The following is a 19,960-nucleotide window of genomic DNA, read 5'->3' as shown; positions in this document are numbered from 1 at the left end:
TTTCACATCAGATCAACACAGCTTTAAAGACGAAGAAATGCAGCAACTCACAAGATGAAGAGGAGAAGGAGCTGTTCAAATTCAAGGTGTTCCCCCCTTATAAGAGCAATATGTCTCAAGTTAGGCAGAATTCTAACAAGGGAACCTCCCCATCGCAACCCCCTCAGATTTAGTTATAAGTTGGCACAGTGGATAGGCTTTGAAAAACTGAACACACATCAATCGAGAAAACAGGAAGAAGTTGTGTGGAACTATGAAAAAATATGCAAAATATACAAACTGAGTAGTCTATGGGCAAGATAGGCAACATCAAGGCTAGTGTAAGCTCAGGAGCGCCGTGGTCCCGTGGTTAGTGTGAGCAGCTGTGGAACGAAAGGTCCTTGGTTCAAATCTTTCCTCGAGTGAAGATTTTACTTTCTTTATTTTCACAAAGTTATGATCTGTCATTCGTTCATTGACGTCTCTGTTCACTGTAATAAGTTTAGTGTCTGTGTTTTGCGACCGCGCCGCAAAACCGTACGATTAGTAGACGAAAGGACGTGCCTCTCCAATGGGGACCGAAAACATTTGATCACTAGGTCATAGGTCAACCGATTCCTCCACAGGAAAACACGTCTGATATATTCTATACGACACTGGTGATGGCATGTGCATCACATGACAGGAATATGTTGTCGACCCACCTAACTTGTACACTTGGCGAATGGGTAAAAAGATTCTTCTACCTTGCCCGATTTAGGTTTTCTTCTGGATGTGATAATCACTCCCAAAAAACTGATGGAAACATAAGAGTTTGTCACATAAACTGAAAATAAAAAATTAAAATTTTCACTCGAGGGAAGACTTGAACCAAGGTCCTCTCGTTCCACAGCTCCTCACACTAACCACGGGACCACAGCGCTCCTGTGCTCACATTATCCTTCATGTTGCCTATCTTGTGCATAGACTACTTAGTTTGTATATTTTGCTTATTTTTTCATAGTTCCACACAACTTCTTCCTGTTTTCTCGATTGATGTGTGTTCAGTTTTTCAAGGTCTATCCACTGTGCCAACTTATAACTAAATCTGAGGGGGGGGGGGGGGGGAGGGGGTGCGATGGGGAGGTTCCCTTGTAAGGAAACATTATATTAAAGTAAAATTAAATGTGTATATGGCATAATTGGCAAGGAGTTTGGCCACTTGGTGAAAGTCTTTTAATTTGATGCTAGCGCGCTCCACACACAGTGGAGAAAATCATCTACCTAGCCAGGAACCAAACCTGGGGCTTCGTAATTAAGAGTCAGCAATAGTGTTAACCACAAGACCATGAGCTGCTGCCTTTGTTAAAGCAATCTTACAGCCACCTAGAAGGACTTGTGCTTTTGTCGGTTCAGTAAAAGACAATTGGGGATTGTGGAAGGCTGGTATCTACAGAACGCCTTGTCAGTTTGACAAAGCCTATATTGGTTGGCCTACAAGTATACTATGTGTATATATGGCATAATTGGCAAGGAGTTTGGCCACTTGGTGAAAGTCTTTTAATTTGATGCTAGCGCGCTCCACACACAGTGGAGAAAATCATCTACCTAGCCAGGAACCAAACCTGGGGCTTCGTAATTAAGTGTCAGCAATAGTGTTAACCACAAGACCATGAGCTGCTGCCTTTGTTAAAGCAATCTTACAGCCACCTAGAAGGACTTGTGCTTTTGTCGGTTCAGTAAAAGACAATTGGGGATTGTGGAAGGCTGGTATCTACAGAACGCCTTGTCAGTTTGACAAAGCCTATATTGGTTGGCCTACAAGTATACTATGTGAAAGGTCGTTTTGAACATGATCACCACATTTGTCTTTCGCAGCTCAGTAAGTCAACCATAGCTGAGCATTTTATCTCCACATGAAATTGTATGGACTATTCTGCCACAGTGATCTTGGCCCTGACAAGACCCTTCTGGAATTCAATAATTAAGGAATCTGTGGAAGTATGTTTGGCTAAAGATCTTATTAATCTTGATGGCTGCTTTCAACTATACCAGGTGTTGGATCCGGTGATTTCTTTAATATCCTTAGAAAGAAAACATTTTACAGCTAATTGCACATCTAGTGACAGTTATAAAACTTGACACTTGAATTTTATCTCTGCAAGTCCACATTTTGACTGGAGGTGTGCATGTAGTATCACCATTACCCATGCTCTTGTGCACCATAAATGGAACAATATTTGAAGATGACACCAAATGTTACAGAGGGTGCTCATGTAACAACTGCCTTTGTGCATGTGTCTCTGCACTAATTTTGGTATAAAGTTAATGGCATCAACTAGTAACATCCAGTGTAAAACAATCACATGAAGATGAGTGAATGGTTTTCTGCCAAAATATCATGGCAAGAAATCAATGTCATCCAGCTGCAATCCCAAAACTTTATGGAATACTCTTTCACTTTTAGAACCAGTGAAAGGTTGTTAACTGTTTTAGCATTCAGGTTTTTTTTTTTAAATGCACTATATCCACCTTTTGTGTTGCATGAAAGAAGAGCTCCAAAACCTGTATTTAATCGCAAATTTCTTGAATCTCGTCATTGATTGTTTTCAACTGCTTGTGAGCATCTTCCTTTGTGATGGCATTGTACTTAATTGTCTGCAAAATAAACTGTCAGTGATTATACATGTTTATCACCATTGGGATCACTAATTGCATGGGAAGATTACACACTGTGTAGAATAATGTACACAAAACTGAAGCATTGAAGCATAAAGAAATACTTCTTTATTTCTAGCAACATAAATACACATTTGTAAATGAACATATGGACTCTACACTGAAATTAACTTCAAGGATACCCCTTATACCAGAGGTAAGACACCCTTCAGTTTTATGCTGTATCAGTTCTTCTGACAGTTACATCTATGTATTAATGTGTATTTGCCATTAATTTCACAACACTGAAGGTTCATTCCCTTCATATGGAAAAATTACATAAATTAATTATTGGATAGTGGTTTACAGAGTCCAAGATTTCAAACTGGTGTGCAGCTAATTAAAAAATTTAGTAATAGTTGTGTAAACAATATAGATGCTTCATCATTACAAATTTTATTGTTTTTTGTAAGAAATGAACCAAGATTAATGGAATAGCATGGTTTCTTTCTACATACAACTGTGAAACATGTCCCCAAAGCCATAAAAATGGAAAAATTATTGTAGTGTGGTTATCAATGATGTAGTAGAGCATTTTACATACATATCACAATAACTGCAGATGTAGAAAAGCAGAAAAACATTTAACATAAATTCATGGTGTAATAAAAAAGCCAAATGTAAATATTTATTGTTCTTATAATCCTTTCAAGCAGATCTTCAAAGTTTTGCCAGCTTCTTTCAAATGATAAGATTATGTACCACTTGAATGAAGCTGTTGTTTTTAAGATAACACTAACACTCAACTTCTGATAAGCCAGACACTGTAATAGTGGCACATGTGCCAGTAAGATGACTGAGTATGTGTGATTGCAATATAATGCTTGTCTCAAATAAAAGATGAGCACCTTCCCTTAAACGAGTGCAGTAAGTAGTTTCATAAAGGAGGAGGAAAAAGAACGCCAGTGAAATGTGATAAATTTGTACTATAACATAAAATTTAAATATCATTTTATTCACATCAAGTTTAATGTGGAACATTATAGATTTTTAAGAAAAATAGGAACAAGAAGAAAAAGAAAAGGGGAATGAATATATTTACATCACTTTATGCAATGATTGCAATATCATTTACAATTGTGTTGTCAATGGAATGTGTTATGATGTATGTAAAATTTGCCAGTTCAGACTATAAAATTCTTCCGTCAAGTACTAGCGGTATTCAGAAAGGATTATAGAGTCCTTTTTAAATATGTTTCTGCCACCTGGTTTGTTATAAGTTATTAGCATTATATACAGTGCTATCTGAGTGTAAGGCTTTAAACAGAGCAAGGGAAATTTATTACTTTCTGTATGATGAGTGTTGTTACTGTACTTGAATGTATTGTGGACATTGAAGCTGCATGTAAGAAATTGAAAAATAATGTTGTAACTTTTAAAAATCAAATGACTGTTTTCTCCATTATTACTTAACATCTTAGAATAGATTACTGTGTCTGCTCCCCCTCCCCCCACCCCCACCCCCCCTCCCCCTGTAACACTGAGTTTGTTCAAACATAGAAACGTGTTTTCATTGTAGAGATGTTATATTGTGGCTGTGATTAATGGTAACTTCTCAGAACTTTAGATGTGACAGACTCAGTTTGCTTTATGTTGTTCTGCACTTTTCTCTAAAGTTCACTATGTTCATGTGTTGGGTTTCACTTGATCTTCTATGTACAGAGTCTACAGAATCATATTCGTCCACCATCTGGAATCTCTGCATCTAGTTAGTGAATAGGATTTCTCTTTCCATTGACTTAACCACTAGGAACATGTTTGTTACACAGTGCAATGAGTCTGTCAGTGAATTTCCAAACTTAAACATATAATGTCAGCTCATTGCTTATGTGCTGCCACTGGATATATGAACAATCAATTTGTAGAGCATCATGCTTGATGTGTTTCACATCTCTGTGTGTTACTAGGCTTGAATTTTCTCTAGCAGGCAATAGAGAGTACAGTAACAGTATTACACCAAAGGCAGAAGTGCTAGGCATAGAAGTCTGACTAGCTTGAATTACTTTACCTGCCCTATTTGTTACTAGTATTTCTGTAAGAGTATGAGTATGTGTCAGGTGATGGATTGGATCCAGAGGTGTAACGTTCATGTTATTAATGTGAAACAGTCTCCTTAAATTCTTTGTGCTAAAATGCTACACCTAATTTTTGAAAAAGTTGAATAGGCCTCCACTATGTAACCAGTTGACAGAAGTCTCTTGTTCAATGAGCTCTTATCTTTATTACTGTGATCAGAGGTGTTACTAGTGGCAGCAATTGTATTACTGCATAACTTAGAAAATTATATGAACTGCAGTGCAATAGTGTTTACATTTATTATAGTTAATGTTTGCAGCTGTGTGTCCATTCATTTCTTTTTCAATGGTCCTATCAGAAAACAAAATTTTCTGTAACAGTTGCTATGTAGTTTACTCATTGTACATCCTGAAAATGATCTGTTAGTGTTCCTGGCAACCCATAAAATCCCATAGTCAAAGTTACACATATAAAGAAAAACTGGATTTATTTAAAATCTGTCTGCCTAGAGTCTCTACTGTGTCATTCCATATCAATATTCAACCAAACCTTTGTCTAGATGCAAAGATGTGCACTGTGCAACACTGTGGTGCATCTGACAGTGTTTCACAACACCCAACTTACTCTACCTCAAATACTCTTATTTCACACACAGTTAACTAAATCTGTTCACTTTGTGGGACATTGTCATTTCTTGCATACCACTGTGAACTGTATGGCAGTGTGTGCCACTTATTAGAGATTCTTCCCATTCCATTCATGTCTGATTGCTAAAATACCTCTGTGCATGCTGTAATTAGTCGGATCTGGACTTCATGACTCCTGTGGGAGCAGAAACCAACTTTTTGACCACAATTAGAGTGGCCTTTCAGTGCTACTGGTGCACTTTTGTTATCCAGAGTCACTTATATTTTGTCACAACTGCTGACAGAGCATCATCAAAAATCATTGATACAATTGATCTCTTTAAGTGGAAGGAGTGGAAACTTTATTGTATAGGTTACTTCAGTGGAGGGGCCTGCTGTTGTCTATTGCTTCTTGCATCGTGTGGCATGATTGATAGTCATTGACAAATGAGGTGTGGAATCCTGTTTTCCTCCTGCTGGATGCAGGCCTTGCGCAATTACTCACTGATAATTCTTGCATCTCTTGTTGTTAGTGCAGCCTCACTGCCAGATTCCAGTTCCTCCTAGAATTTATGGAGTACCAAAAATACATAACGAAAACCATTCTTTAAGGCTGATAGTGAATGGGATCAACTTGTCTGTTTACAACTTGGTGAAGTTCTAGCCTGCAAATTAAGACATTTTTGGTGTGCAAAACTGACTCTTTATGTGAAGAACTTGACGGACTTTATAGAATGCATAAGGGGAGAAACATTTTTAAAGCGGGAATTACGGTCAGCTTTGATGTAAAATCACTGTTCACAAACATGCCACTAGACAAAACTGTTTGTATCCTAAAAGAGTATGTCTCGCCAGATGTATGCGACCTGGTAGAGTTATGTTTGTCTTCATCATACTTCAGATGACAAGGAAAATACTGCAAGCAGACTGACAGTGTAGCAATGAGATCTTCCCTATCCTCATTAGTGACCATCATATTCATGAAGGCATTTGAAGCAATGGCTCTTTGTTCCTTTCCTGTGAGCCCCTGATGGTGATTCAGATACATTGATATCGCATTCGCTACATGACCCTATGGTGAGACAGAGCTCTACAGGTTTCATCGATATTTGAACAAAATGCACAGGAAGATCCAGTTACAGCTCAAAGCAGAGAAGACTTGACAAATTCCTAGACATGAAAATATGTATGATGATGGATGGAAAACTAGGGCACAGAGTACACTGGAAGCCTACACGTGCTGACAGGTAGTTGCACCCCCAATCCAACCACCACCCAGCACAAAATAACTCAGTCATCCTTTCACTAGCTATCCAAATACAGCACCTAAGTGATGTTCACATCATATCATCCTAGCTCAAAAGGTGGTAAATAATAGATCCACACACCAATGGCTATGAATAAAAGGAAAGAAGATAGGTAAGAAATTGACAACTTCCAACAAGCAGCATGTTTACCCTATGTGAAGAATGTCACTGGACTGGTGTCCAGCTTGTCTTTTACATCAGCTGCAAGATCTAAAATGGGGCAGGCTGCAACAAGTACAAGGTAGATGCTATGCACACTGCACACTTTAGGGAGGTGGAATGTGAGTTTGGAAAAGTAGACCGGCAGGCCGGTAGCTACACATATACAGAAACATGAGTGCTCCATTCAATTAGGGTAGCACTGAAAATCTGCAGTGGCAGAACACCAGAAAGACTGTGGTAAGGAAATAAGATTTAATGAAACTTGGGCGCTTACCAAGTATCCGGGGATAGTGAAATGGTGAAATGCAAGGTCAGAGAAGTCAATAAAATAGTAAAACATGTAACAACATGAATAGAAAGGGTGGATTCAGGCTTGCCCTGTCCTGGTTGCCAGCCATCATAGCCTGACAGGTCACAGTAACAACACGAGAAGAGAGTGTTACCAGCAAGAAACTTCCACCACACAGCCTGCATCCAGCAGAAGGAAAATAGGAGCCCACAGCTTTGCCAATAACTACCAGTCATGGCACACAATGCAAGAAGCAATAGTCAACAGCAGTTCCCTGCTCACTCCACAACAGTAACCTATTACAATAAAGTTCTCGCTCCTTCTGCCTCAACATACCAATTACATCAATGACTTTTTTTTTTATAATGCTGTAATGGTATGCTCAGTGAGCAGTAACGACAAGAGATAAGTGACTGGACAACAACAACACACCAGTATACATAAGGAGGGCACTGCAACTGTGGCTCAAACAATGGTTTCTCCAACATTTGTTTTTATAATAGGATGCAGTACCATAACCAGAAAGCTCTTACATCAACTGACTCAGACCAAAAAAGCTGCAAAATTATTTAAGTGTGACATTACACTCAGCTGAAAACATAAAAATGTTGTTCATAATTAGTTTGATAAATTATGTAGTCTTTGATTGTTAACTATTACATGATGAGAATAACATTCTCTTCTGTTCCTCATGTGTTTTTCTTTTCTTGCTTTATCCTTGAATGTCTTTTGGTTGGATAGATCACAGTTCCAGATGGGCTTGTATAAATGCAATATTCTTTTTTATTTTTTTAAGCTTCAGAAAAGACCAAGGGTGCTCTACACTGCACATACACACTGCCAACTATGTTGTATATCATGGTGGTACAATCAGATTGTCATATCTATTGTTGTTTCAGTCTGTCACAGCAGCCAGAGTCCCCAATTACATTATTTATTTATTTATTTATTTTTATTTTTTATTTATTTGTTTTTTTTTTTATTTTTTATTTTGCTGCACAACAATATTAGCAAAAGCTATTGATAGATCTGGTATTTGATCTTCCCCAGCAATGCATGAATGTTTTGGAGATCTTTACATAGCAAAATAAATAAATAAATAAACACTGTTCTATCTGTAAAATCTTCATCTGTTGAGCCAGCCTGCTTTTGGTAGGTGTATCCTCAGGCAGTTGTGGAAGAGTTGAAGTTCCCTGTTCTAATTGTATTACTTGTGGGTATTATTATGTTTATACTGAAGTTTTTGTTGCTTAGAGGATTGCGAATTCCAAAGATTTTCAATTTCATTTTCTGTATCCACGCTGTGATAGCTACTGTTTCTTCTATGTCATGTTTGTTCATCTCTGTCATTACTTCAAAATCTGATATCATGTTTCCTCATACTACATCTAGTATTCCCCTGGCTACATGTCTCTTCTTGCAGTCCATGTGTAATATTTTCCTTTATACTATAGCTTTTGGTACTGTTTGCAGTGACATTTGTCCCTCGAACTATTAAGATGTCACTTTTTTCCTTCAAAAACAACTTTTTTATGTTGTGTTATTTTTTATTTAGAGAGTCCTCCTACATTCCACTGAAAAATATGTATGCTTTTAGTTGCCCCTCGGTATCATATGGCCAAAGGGAAGTGCAAAACTGGCACAGAAAATAAACATTGCAAAACAAGAAGCACTAAAAAATTTTTGTAAATATGATGGACTATACAACTGATAGCATGGAAGCATATTGCTCACTGAATATCTTGAACAATAAAAAGATGCTGAAGAGAGACAACAACTTATGAAGATTGAAATAAAGAAGATATGGATACAAAAATTAAAAAAGGAGGGAAATATCAGCAAGAGTGACATAAATTATTTAATTGTGACTTCACCATGGAAGAATTGAATCAGTCTGTGAATAGATTACAGACAGAAAACAACCAGGACCAGACAACATTTTCCCAGACTTTTTAAAAGATTTAGGAAGTAGATAAAGATCTATTTTCCAATTGAAATATAAGAAGGTCTGTAGAAAATACATAAGCCTACCAACTAATGGGTAAAAGCTACAGACATAGTAATCTCCAGATCACCTTATCGACCTCAATAATGATCAAAATCTTTGAAAAATTTCTTTAACTTTAAGACTTAGTTACTTCCTTAAACGTTAAAAAATCCTAAGAACAAGCAAGTTTCAAGGATACCTGTCCACACTCAACTCAGTTCTGAAGCTAATGCAAAACACCAAATTAGGATTCAATAAAAAGTAAAGCTCATTATCAATATTTGTTGATCTCCAATGAGCACATGATATGGTGTGGAGGAGTGAGTTTATAAGTAAACTGAAAATATATGGAAGTGGAAGAAACAAATCAAGTTGGATAATGAGGTTCCTGACTCAGAGTGTGACAAAAATACACTGTAACAAGGTACAACCAAGTTACATCTAAATATAAATTGTACATAATTACTCTGCAATTCACAATTAAGTGCCTGGCAGAAGGTTCATCAAATCACCTTCAAGCTATTCCTCTACTGAACAGCATGCAGGAAAAATGTACACTTAAATCTCTCTGTGTGAGCTCTGATTTCTCTTATTTTATTACAACAATCATTTTTTCTGCCTTTGTAAGTGGATGCCAACAAAATATTTTCACATTCAGAGGAGAAAGTTGGTGATCTAAATTTCACAAGAAGATCCTGCCGCAATGAAAAACACCTTTGTTTTAATTAATGCCACCCCAATTTGCATATCATATCCAATGCACTCTGTTTCCTAGTTCATGAATACAAAATTAGCTGACCTTTTTGAACTTTTTCAATGTCAATCCTACCTGATGCAGATAGCACACCATGCAGCAGTACTCCAGAAGAAGACAGACACATGTAATATAGGCATTCTTTTTAGTAGACGTGTAATGTTTTCTAAGTGTTCTGCCAATAAATTGCAGTTCACTTTCCCACAAAATTACCTGTGTGATTGCTCCAATTCCAGTTATTCAGAACTGTAATCCTTAAGTATTTAGTTGTATTCACTGCCCGTGTATTTTGTGATTTGTCATGTAACTGCAGTTTAGCGGATCCTTTTAGTACTCTTGTAAATGACTTCACTGTTTTCATTATTTAGAGGCAATTGCCATTTACACCATACAGATATACTGTCTAAATTATTTTGCAATTGGTTTAGATCATCTGCTGAAATTATGAGACAGTAAATGATAACATCATCTGCAAACAATCTAAGAGGGCTGCTCAGATTGTCTCATATATCATTATATAGATTAGGAGCAGCAGAGGACCTATGCACTTCCTTAGGAAACACCAGATATTACTTCCATTTTACTCAATGACTTTTCATCAGTTACTATGAACTGCAACATTTCTGAGAGGAAATAATGAATCCATTCACACAGCTGAGATGATACTGACTCCATAGGCACACAATTTGATTAGACATTGTTAGGGAGTAACAGTGTCAAAAGCTTTCTGAAAATCTGACAATATGGGATCAGTCTGACATCACCTGTTGATAGGACTCATTACCTTGTGAGAATAAAGAGCTAGTTGTGTTCCACAAGAATTACATTTCTGAATCCTTGTTGGCTATTTGTTAGTAAAACGTTTTCTTTGGGGTAATTCATAATGTTTGAGCAAAATCCTGCAGCAAATCTAAATTAGTGATATGTGTCTGTAATTTAGTGGATTACTCCTATTTTATTTCTTGAGTATTGGTGTGATAAGTGCAACTTTCGAGTCTTTAGGTATGAATCTTTCAATGAACAAGCATTTATAAATGATTTCTAAGCATAGAACATACTCTGAGAGGAACCTAAGCAGTATACAATGTGGACTGGAAGCCTCACCATTATTAATGGACTTAAGTTGCTTCGCTACACCAAGGATATCTACTTCTAAGTTACTCATGTTGGCAGGTGTTCTTGATTCAAATTCTGGAATATTCATTTCATCTTCTTCAGTGAAGGAATTTCAGAAAACTGTGTTTAGTGACTCTGCTTTAGTGGCACTGTCATCAGTAACATTTCCATTCCCATTGCACAGTGAAGGTATTGATTACGTCTTACTGCTGGTGTTCTTTGCATATGACGAGAATCTTTTTGCATTTTCTAGCAGATTTTGAGACACTGTTTCATTGTGGAAACTATTAAAAGCATCTCACACTGAAGATCATGCTAAAGAGTTACAAAGAAAGTAAAATTGAACTGCCAAAGGGTAGCCGTATACTGCTCAGTATCTACATAAATGACCTGGTTAAAGTGCTGAAGAGCACTGAAATTATAAATGTGAACGTGTTTATAGATGACATCCTTATGGGCCACATAAAACAATTGTCTAAACCAAAAACAGAAACCAGAATGTTGACAATAAACACTGCATAAACATGCAATTTATATAATAATAAATTAATATTTGCCAACTTTGTAGACTTTAATAAACAAAGAAATGCAGAAAATAAAACCAGTCTTGAAGACACTAGCTGGATCAAAATGGGGATGCACTCAAGGCACCTTAAACAAAACATTCAGTACATACATATGGTTATGTTATTAAATATGGAAGTGAAATTTTGATCTCCACAGAACAGAAGCTGATAGGCACTTCAGAGAGGATTGAAAATTGAGCACTTCACCTCATAACTAGGGCAGTCGAAAATACACCTACTGTTGCCATGCATCTATACACAAAAAAACCCTCCCCTTGCAACAGAAATCAAGAAGCAAGTCATAAGTACATCCATCAAAATGTAAACTTCACAGAAAACAAATTGTATCAAAGTCTGCCCTCCAAGGCCCATAAAAACATATGAAATCAATAGAAGGATGTAAAAAGATATTGGACAGTCTAGATATAAATGTAACCACAGAGAATATCTAAAAACTTGTCAATCATTTACAGTCCATGTACATAAAAAAAAACAGCTGACAGTGAGGAACAATGCTAAGAATGAAACTTCAGATACTATTTTAAAGGCAACTGCAATATGAGTGCTACTTGAAAAAATATCCAGAACCAGAATGGTTTAGAACAGGGCTTCCCAACCTTTCCAGCTGACGGACCCCTTCTTCAGTCGAAAATCCATGGCGGACCCCTAGTCAGTCAAGAGCACAGTAACTTTAAATTTCAGAGTGAAACCCAAGGGAACTGAAAGCTTCTTAATGCAAGTGCCATGTTCCCAATGACCCCCCCGCCCTCCCCGAACTATCAATAGTCTTTGGTTTAGAGATGAATGAAAACAACTTGAAATTAACGATCCAATTTGAGTTACCACTGTATCCAGACACTTACCAGTGGATTTACTCCCTTTGTTCAACACACTATAGCCTGATTAAAATTATTTGGTAATTAACATTTCACACGTTGGAGCTGCCTTCCTCCAAGAGCAATCAACGTCACGTACAAACTGTTCGCTGTTGACAAACTGCCGCTAGTGGTCTGTTCACTTCCACTGTTTGGCTACTGTTGTGTAACAATGTTCAAATGTATTTAAAGTCTATGGGACTTAACTGCTGAAGTCATCAGTCCCTAGTCTTACACACTATTAACCTAAGTTTAACTTCCGCCAAGGACAACACACACACATGCCCGAGGGAGGACTCGAAGCTCCGGCGGGAGCGGCCTCGTAATCCACGACAACATGGCAACTTAGACTGCGCGTCTATAAAAGCCAATAAAATTGCTAATCCTGCAACATCAGTGGATTCATCTACCTGCAGAGCAAATGAATTGTGTTGTATGCGAGAAACAAGAGTGTCTTTCATATCATTCTACGTATTAACAATGCATCTCTTGACAGTATTGTTTGATACTGGCACCGAAGATACAAGTTTTACTGCCTTTTCGTCTAGCATGCAAGAAACAATATCATTAACATACGGCTTTATGAGATTTTCTGCAATGGTATGAGCTTTGCCTGTTTTTGCCATTCCATAACTAACCAAGAAAGTAGCTTTCAATCAATTTTCATTAATTGTTTTTGCATGAGTTTTCATGCAATGCTGAGAAGCAGCTGGTTCAGCACTCTTTCTTTTGAGAAAATCTCAAAAGATGTCTTTAGCCTGGAAATCCAGGTGAGTACCTCCAAATGATGGCCTAATTTAACTGGAACCATTGAACTGTTCGCACAAATTACACACTGAGCTTTACCCTCCTTTGTCTCCACAAAGCCCATTTCTAAAAATAGCTTTCGTTGTAATTACGCTTCTTAGTTATTCTACTTCCACAGGATATTGCAACCAATGGAGTACTTGCAGCGTTTTCACATAATAAATCCGGCTGTGGAGCTTCTTGTGATTGTTCTTCCTTTGGTCGTCCTCCAACCTCATTCATTTCAACTGGAAACTTCCCTTGTTGTGAATGCGATAGAGAAACTGCACCCTTCTTCAATGTCCTGACTTCAGCAACCGATCCATGTTAGAAGTAATAAATGGGTCAAAAATCGACTTATGAAATAGGTAGTGCACTGACAAAGCAAGTTTAACATTTAATGATGCCTGCGGTCGCATATGTGCCAGCGAGCACTGTGATCGGTCGACAAAGCACGCTTCGTGCATGCGTAAAAGGTTTCAGCGCATCTAGCACCGTGAGCCGTTGCACAAACGACCCCCGTATTGTTGCGAAAAAGTCGATCAGAGAAGCCACATTCTCCCGCATTAAATTGTGTATGCGTTCTCACTTAGGAACCGCAAAGGCTGCTTGGGAATACGACCTGAAGTAAAAGTACACACGTTTTTAATACGAAAAAAAGTGATGAATTTGATTTTCACATTTTTATTCAATAATTTTACTCATTATTTTACACAATTTGGTGAAACGTGGCCGCGAACCCCTAGAAAGAGCCGCACATTAAATGAAACAGGTTTGCTTCAAAGTTCCCATTTTTCTTCTGAACACATAGTTCAGCATCCTGTGCAGGCACAACAACACAAGTGTTGAAATGACTCAGCATAGTCCTACTACCAGCACATGGCAACTTTCTGGATGTATCAGTGTCCTGTGAACACACATAAACTGAATACTACATATGGAAAATTTTACCCATTGCAAATACAGTATGTCAACAATTTTTACATTGGTGATAATCCCACACAACTTTAATTTTTACACTAATTAAATGACAGTCACCATTTGCTCCCATAAATACTGTTCACTGATGAAGGCACATTTACACAGAATGGAATCAACAACACACACTATAATCATCATTGGTGTGGCGTGATTGGTAATGACCAAATGATGGGACAGAATAGCTTGAATTTTTTGGAAAATTCATTTGTTGAACACCCATCACATTTTGTCAGATGTGTGAGGGAATATGCAGAAGCAATCAGACAAGCAACACAACATGCTCTCCCAAGGGTGCACAAATGCAACAAAGTTTATGGTGGGATATTTGAACATTTCTTGTAAACTGCACAACCGCTTAGAGGTGAATCTGATAAAAATATGTATTTTGTAATTGATACTTCATAAAATGAATGTTGTAATAAGTTCATAGGCTTCCATGCCCAGTGTTATTTTGAGTAACATATTTTTGGCTATTGGGCCCTGTCATTATAAACTGCTAAAACAACTAAATTGCTGATGTTTCAAATGACTTGCTGTGGTTCTCATTCAGGCGGTTCACTGCTGATACTCGTGAATATCTTTCTTTATGTACTGTGTATTTTGGTTATGTGGTGGCTACTGATGTCACGTATCTGGGGTTGAACCCAAAAATATTCTATTCAGACTGTAATGTTTACTAACTGTTGCACATGTGTAAACCTGGCAGTCTACTAAATAATACAGAAAATAAATAATAGTGTACATCAAATGTGTTCTATCTTGCAAACCATTCAGAAGAGGGCATACATCCATATGAAGTTTTCCCCTTCAAATGATCATTCCTGTCATACAATAACAGTAATAATAATAATAATAATAATAATAATAATAATAATAATAATAATAATAATGATAACAATACTTTACTGAGCATTGAATGATTCTTTGCATACGTATAAAAACAGATTACAATTCTTGATACATAACACAATAATATATTATTCTGAATATGTCATTGATTAACAAAATGATTAAATTAGAAATAAAATGGTTCACTTAACACTGTTTACATATTTTTTAAATGCACTTCTTATTCTGCGTTGTGGATGATATTCTTCTAATGTGTAAAAGAGATTTTGTAACAGAAATTTCTTTAGCTGAAATTTAAGCTGCATTGTATGTAGGGTCATAACTTTACTGCGTATTGCATTGGCTAACTTTAAACCTGCATATTGCAGACCCTTTTCATAGAGTGCTGTTCTGTGGATGCTGATGTACCATTTTTCTTTATTTCTGATATTGTACTGATGCAAATTAGAAGAAATGTTGGGCTGCAGTCTTTTAACAAACCATATGGCTTTTAGAATGTACATGTTTACTACAGTTAGCACACCAGTTTTTGGAAACAAGCCTCTGCACGATTCCTTATATTTTGCTCCACAGATGATTCTTATAGCCCTTTTTTGAAGTGTCAATATCTTATCTAGATTTGCTTTGATTGTTGTGTCCCAAATTTCTATTCCATAATGCAGGTTAGAGGAAAATAGAGCATGATATGGAGTCTTTAGGACAACAGTGTCTCTGCAGAACTTGCTAATCATATTAACAGCAAATACATTCTTAGACAGCTTACATGCTAGAGTGTCAACATGTGTGTCCCATTTTAGATTCCTTTGAAACTGAGGAATTTTACACTAAACTCTTTTTTTATATACTAATTCCTTGCCTATGTATAGTTTAACTTCATTAAAACTACTGTTGTTGAACTTCATGAGACATGTTTTACTATTGCTTGCATTTAATTGGCTTTCATTAATGTATTGAACAGTTTCATTTGTCACATTTTTACAGTGGGTCTGTCATACATTAAATGATTCCTTTTTAGGTACAATGGATGTATCATCCACATAGAGAACTTCTTTGGAACTTTGAGTGCAATGTTTTATGTCATTTACATAAATCAGAGACAGAAGAGGACCATATTCCTGAGCCCTTGGTCACTCCATATTTTATATTAGTGATTTTGGATTTTTGAACATCATTTTCAGTTTTAAGCAGTACAGACTGTTTTTGGTTATTCATGTAAGACTTTATTAGTTCATGAGCAATGCCTCTCTTACCAATGTTCCATAGCTTATGTAATAGGATAGTAGTATTCACACAGTCAAAAGCGGTAGAGGTGTATACTTGCAACATGTTACTTGTTCTTGATGCCAGTTATTATCTCTTCAATTAACTCAGCAGCTGCTTTGCTAGTTGATTTCCATTTTAAGAATCTGTTTTGATTTTCAGACATTGGGTTGTGTATGTTTAGAAAGTTTATAATTCTGCTATACATGACTTTTTCAACTATGTTGGAGAAGACAGGAAATACTGAGATTGGTCTGTAGTTTTCAGTTTTGTGTTTGTCAACATTTTTAAAGATTGGTATTACCTTGGCTATTTTTAATCTGTCTAGGAAAATGACTGATTCTATTATATTATTTACTCCTACAGACAGAAGTAAAGACATTTTACCTACACACTTTTAAATCATTAATACTGAGGCCATCATGCCCTGTGGAACTCGAAGATTTTAGAGAGCTAATGATGATAATTGTTTATTTGCAGTTTGTGGGGGCTAGCTATGTGCTTTGCTCAGATGGATTGTCTTTAAAATTATACTGCAGGTTATTATGTTTGTCACTGACAGCTTCCCACACTGAATAAAAATTTTCATTGAAAATATTAGCAATTTCAAGTTGGTCATTTGCAACCATCCCACTGTCATCAATAATGAAGTCTATACAGGATACTGAAGACTGAATAGTGACCATTCATTCCTCCTGAACACCCTACATAGAATTAACTTATTTACAAAAGCTGTAATATTGGTTGATCCTGTAGCAGCAATTCAAGATATCTCAACAAATCATAACCAAAATATTACAAGGTACGTCAGGGACAAAAATAAAGGAATAACATTTCAGTGAATACCTTCGCTTGTAGAAATCAACAGTAGTGAGACTGTTGATCTATTGACCAAAAAAGGAGCATGTATTACAGGCTAAAAAAGGAACATATATTAAAGGTGGCCAAAAAAGGAGCATGTATTACAGGCTAAAAAAAGGAACACGTATTAAAGGCTAACAATAAAACTTATTCTATCTGTCACACTTAAGAAACTTACTCACGTGACAGTTATGAAATCCCATATAATAGACTTAACAAGTAAATCAAAAGGGAAAATTTGGGTGAATATACAAGAATGTTGTGAGCTGTTCAGAAACAAACTGATGAGGGAAGCAATGGCCAACTTTAGATTAACAATGGGACATGATTGCCTAGTCCAGTACCTAAACAAATGAATGTCCTATTCGCCAAACTAGTGTTGTGAATTTGGATTATGTACTGATATGCTTAGGTTTGGATGCAGAAGCACAGAAAGAAGCCAACATCTGCAAATTACACTGGGATGTCAGAAATCATATGTTCTAATTTTTTGAAAACTTTACTTCATTATTACATTTACTTCTCTAAGCTGTTATGTACATCAACAGATGTTACTGGGATGTCAGAAACTGTATGTTTTCCTTTTTCTGTAGGCATAACTTATATTTTATTATTATTATTATTATTATTATTATTATTATTATTTTCAAAGTAATTACATATGAAATAATTAATATTTTCTTGTTAATATGCAGTGAGATATTAAATATATTATGGATTGATTTCCAATAAAGCAATATGTAACTACATCAACAACATGATTATTTTTACCAATTAATATTACTGTATTTATACTTTTGTCAGAATACACTAATATTTCAGTTGCTATAATAGAGGTGGTCCTATTCATTAGCCCTAATTATTCTATACAAAACACTGAACCATGAATTAACATATCTACTCTATGGATAATCATTTGCCATTATATAAGGATTGAACAGAGTGAGTGAGTGAGTGAGTGAGTGAGTGAGAGCGAGCGAGCGAGCGAGCGAGCGAGAGAGAGAGAGAGAGAGAGAGAGAGAGAGAGAGAGCACATGTGTGTGGGCACAGGGGTGCAGGCGCATTCATGTGTTTAGCAGTCACCTTTCAAAGTGTTTCCAATATAATGTTTATCGTACTGTAATTTGTCAATTTTAATGTTGGGAGTTCTTCTTCATTTCCTTGAGACCTAACCCTATTTTTAAAATTTGATGCTCTTTCTTATTTTCATTAAAATTACCTGAATCACTGAATCCAGATTAGTGCTTAACAAGTTTAGAATACTTTTCAATATGATGACATGTAACACAAACACAGAAAATATATAATCTCATTAATGGAGGCCATATTTAGATGGAGGCTTTCTAGGCCATAAACCTAGACATATGCAACATGAAGAGACCTTCAATGCAAAAATTTAAAATCAAAAATGTTTTTCTTTTGAAACTGTGATGTAGATGTAATTATTTTGCATGGCCTTTTTTGACTTTTTCAATGGATGGCTGATATGTTTCAAGTGAGGATTTCTCTCTCAAACCTTGTGTCATATTCCCAACAGTGCCAAATTAAATGTATGGTACTAAAACTGGTAAAACTGCAAAGCTGTTTAAAATAATGATTAATGGAATTTTGGCCATTTCAAGTGAGTTAGATTTTGTAGGAACCGATTTCTGCCATACCAAGCTTCATTCAAATCAAGACCTGTAAAAATTTTTAGTTCCTTTTACCAGGCACAGACTCTTGAGCTCCTGTAATGGGGAAAATCTTTTTTGGAATGACTGTATTCATCAGTGAGATATTACAAGAAATATACATAATATGTTAATATCCACAATGTCTGACTAATAGTGTGTTGACTTGTAATGTCATAGCCAGGTCACACAGCCATTGTGATTGTTTTAGCAAGAAATTTAAAATTCAAATAAATAAATAGATGCATTTTTTAAAATATGACTTATTTTCATAATAATAATTTTTCATCGTATGAAGTACACTACCAGTCATTGTCAAAAACTCCATAAATCTGCCACATTTCTACCAACATTATGATGGTTGTACCTGTCATTGTAGATGAATCATCATGTAAAAGCAAATTAGAGCTATTACTCTAATATCTTTTTTATATTTTCCATATAATCTATAATTATGGAACACTGTAAAATATAAACTAATCAACATAAAAAGAAAGAGGGGTTTAAATTTGTAAGTGCCAAATGAAAACTATTTTCATTTTTAATCTCATAAACTAATTAAATCATAAATAGCATAGCAAAATTGAATAGAATTGAATAATAAACCTTAAATTCAGCATTTGACAATTGCTTTGATGTGCTGTTTTGCAGATTAATTATCACAAAATTCCCCCTGTTAAGGTTCAGCCTAGTGATCTTTAGATCCTAAATATGAACAGTCATTAACACAGTACAAATGGAAGATGTAGATGTCAACAGCGTTTTCATTATTATATGAAACTCTCATTAAAATTTAGATTGCTCTAATATACTTTTATGTTGCAGCTGATGATTCGATAGACCTAAGTTCCCACATGGATACCACCATAAGTGTGGGGGAGCACGCCTTTAGCCAAATGCAGGGAGACCTCGACCAGCAGCGGCTCCTGGGCGAGCGACCACAGTCTGATCCTCTAGGTGACCTCATGGTTAAAGAAATGCAGAACAAAGAGAGGTATGACTTCATAGCATCCTTATTCTTTTTCTCAGCATTTCCTTTGCCTTTTTCGTTTCTTGGTGCACAATAAGAGTTACAGTGGTCTTTCTCATTTCAGTATGCACATTCTATTTCTGTATGTTCTTACTTCCCATATCCTTCATCTACAGAACTTGAACATTTGCAGCCAAGTAAAACTTTTT

The 19,960-nt window shown here is 36.2% G+C and overlaps 1 protein-coding gene across 2 annotated transcripts in view; it reads left to right on the top strand.

Moving 5' to 3' along the window:
- The window catches only part of LOC126188403 (protein GDAP2 homolog), a 1,021,851-nt gene that overhangs the window by 846,092 nt on the left and 155,799 nt on the right, over nt 1-19,960 (top strand). For both annotated transcript variants that reach the window (XM_049930006.1, XM_049930005.1), the window contains one exon: nt 19,607-19,775. In XM_049930006.1, coding sequence (XP_049785963.1) covers nt 19,607-19,775 — 169 coding nt within the window. The remainder of the gene's footprint in view (nt 1-19,606; nt 19,776-19,960) is intronic.

This window comes from Schistocerca cancellata, chromosome 5 (assembly GCF_023864275.1).
Source record: "Schistocerca cancellata isolate TAMUIC-IGC-003103 chromosome 5, iqSchCanc2.1, whole genome shotgun sequence".
Taxonomy (NCBI): Eukaryota; Metazoa; Arthropoda; class Insecta; order Orthoptera; family Acrididae; genus Schistocerca; species Schistocerca cancellata.
The sequence above is the reverse complement of the archived record's forward strand: the minus strand, read 5'-3'. Positions and strand labels throughout refer to the sequence as shown.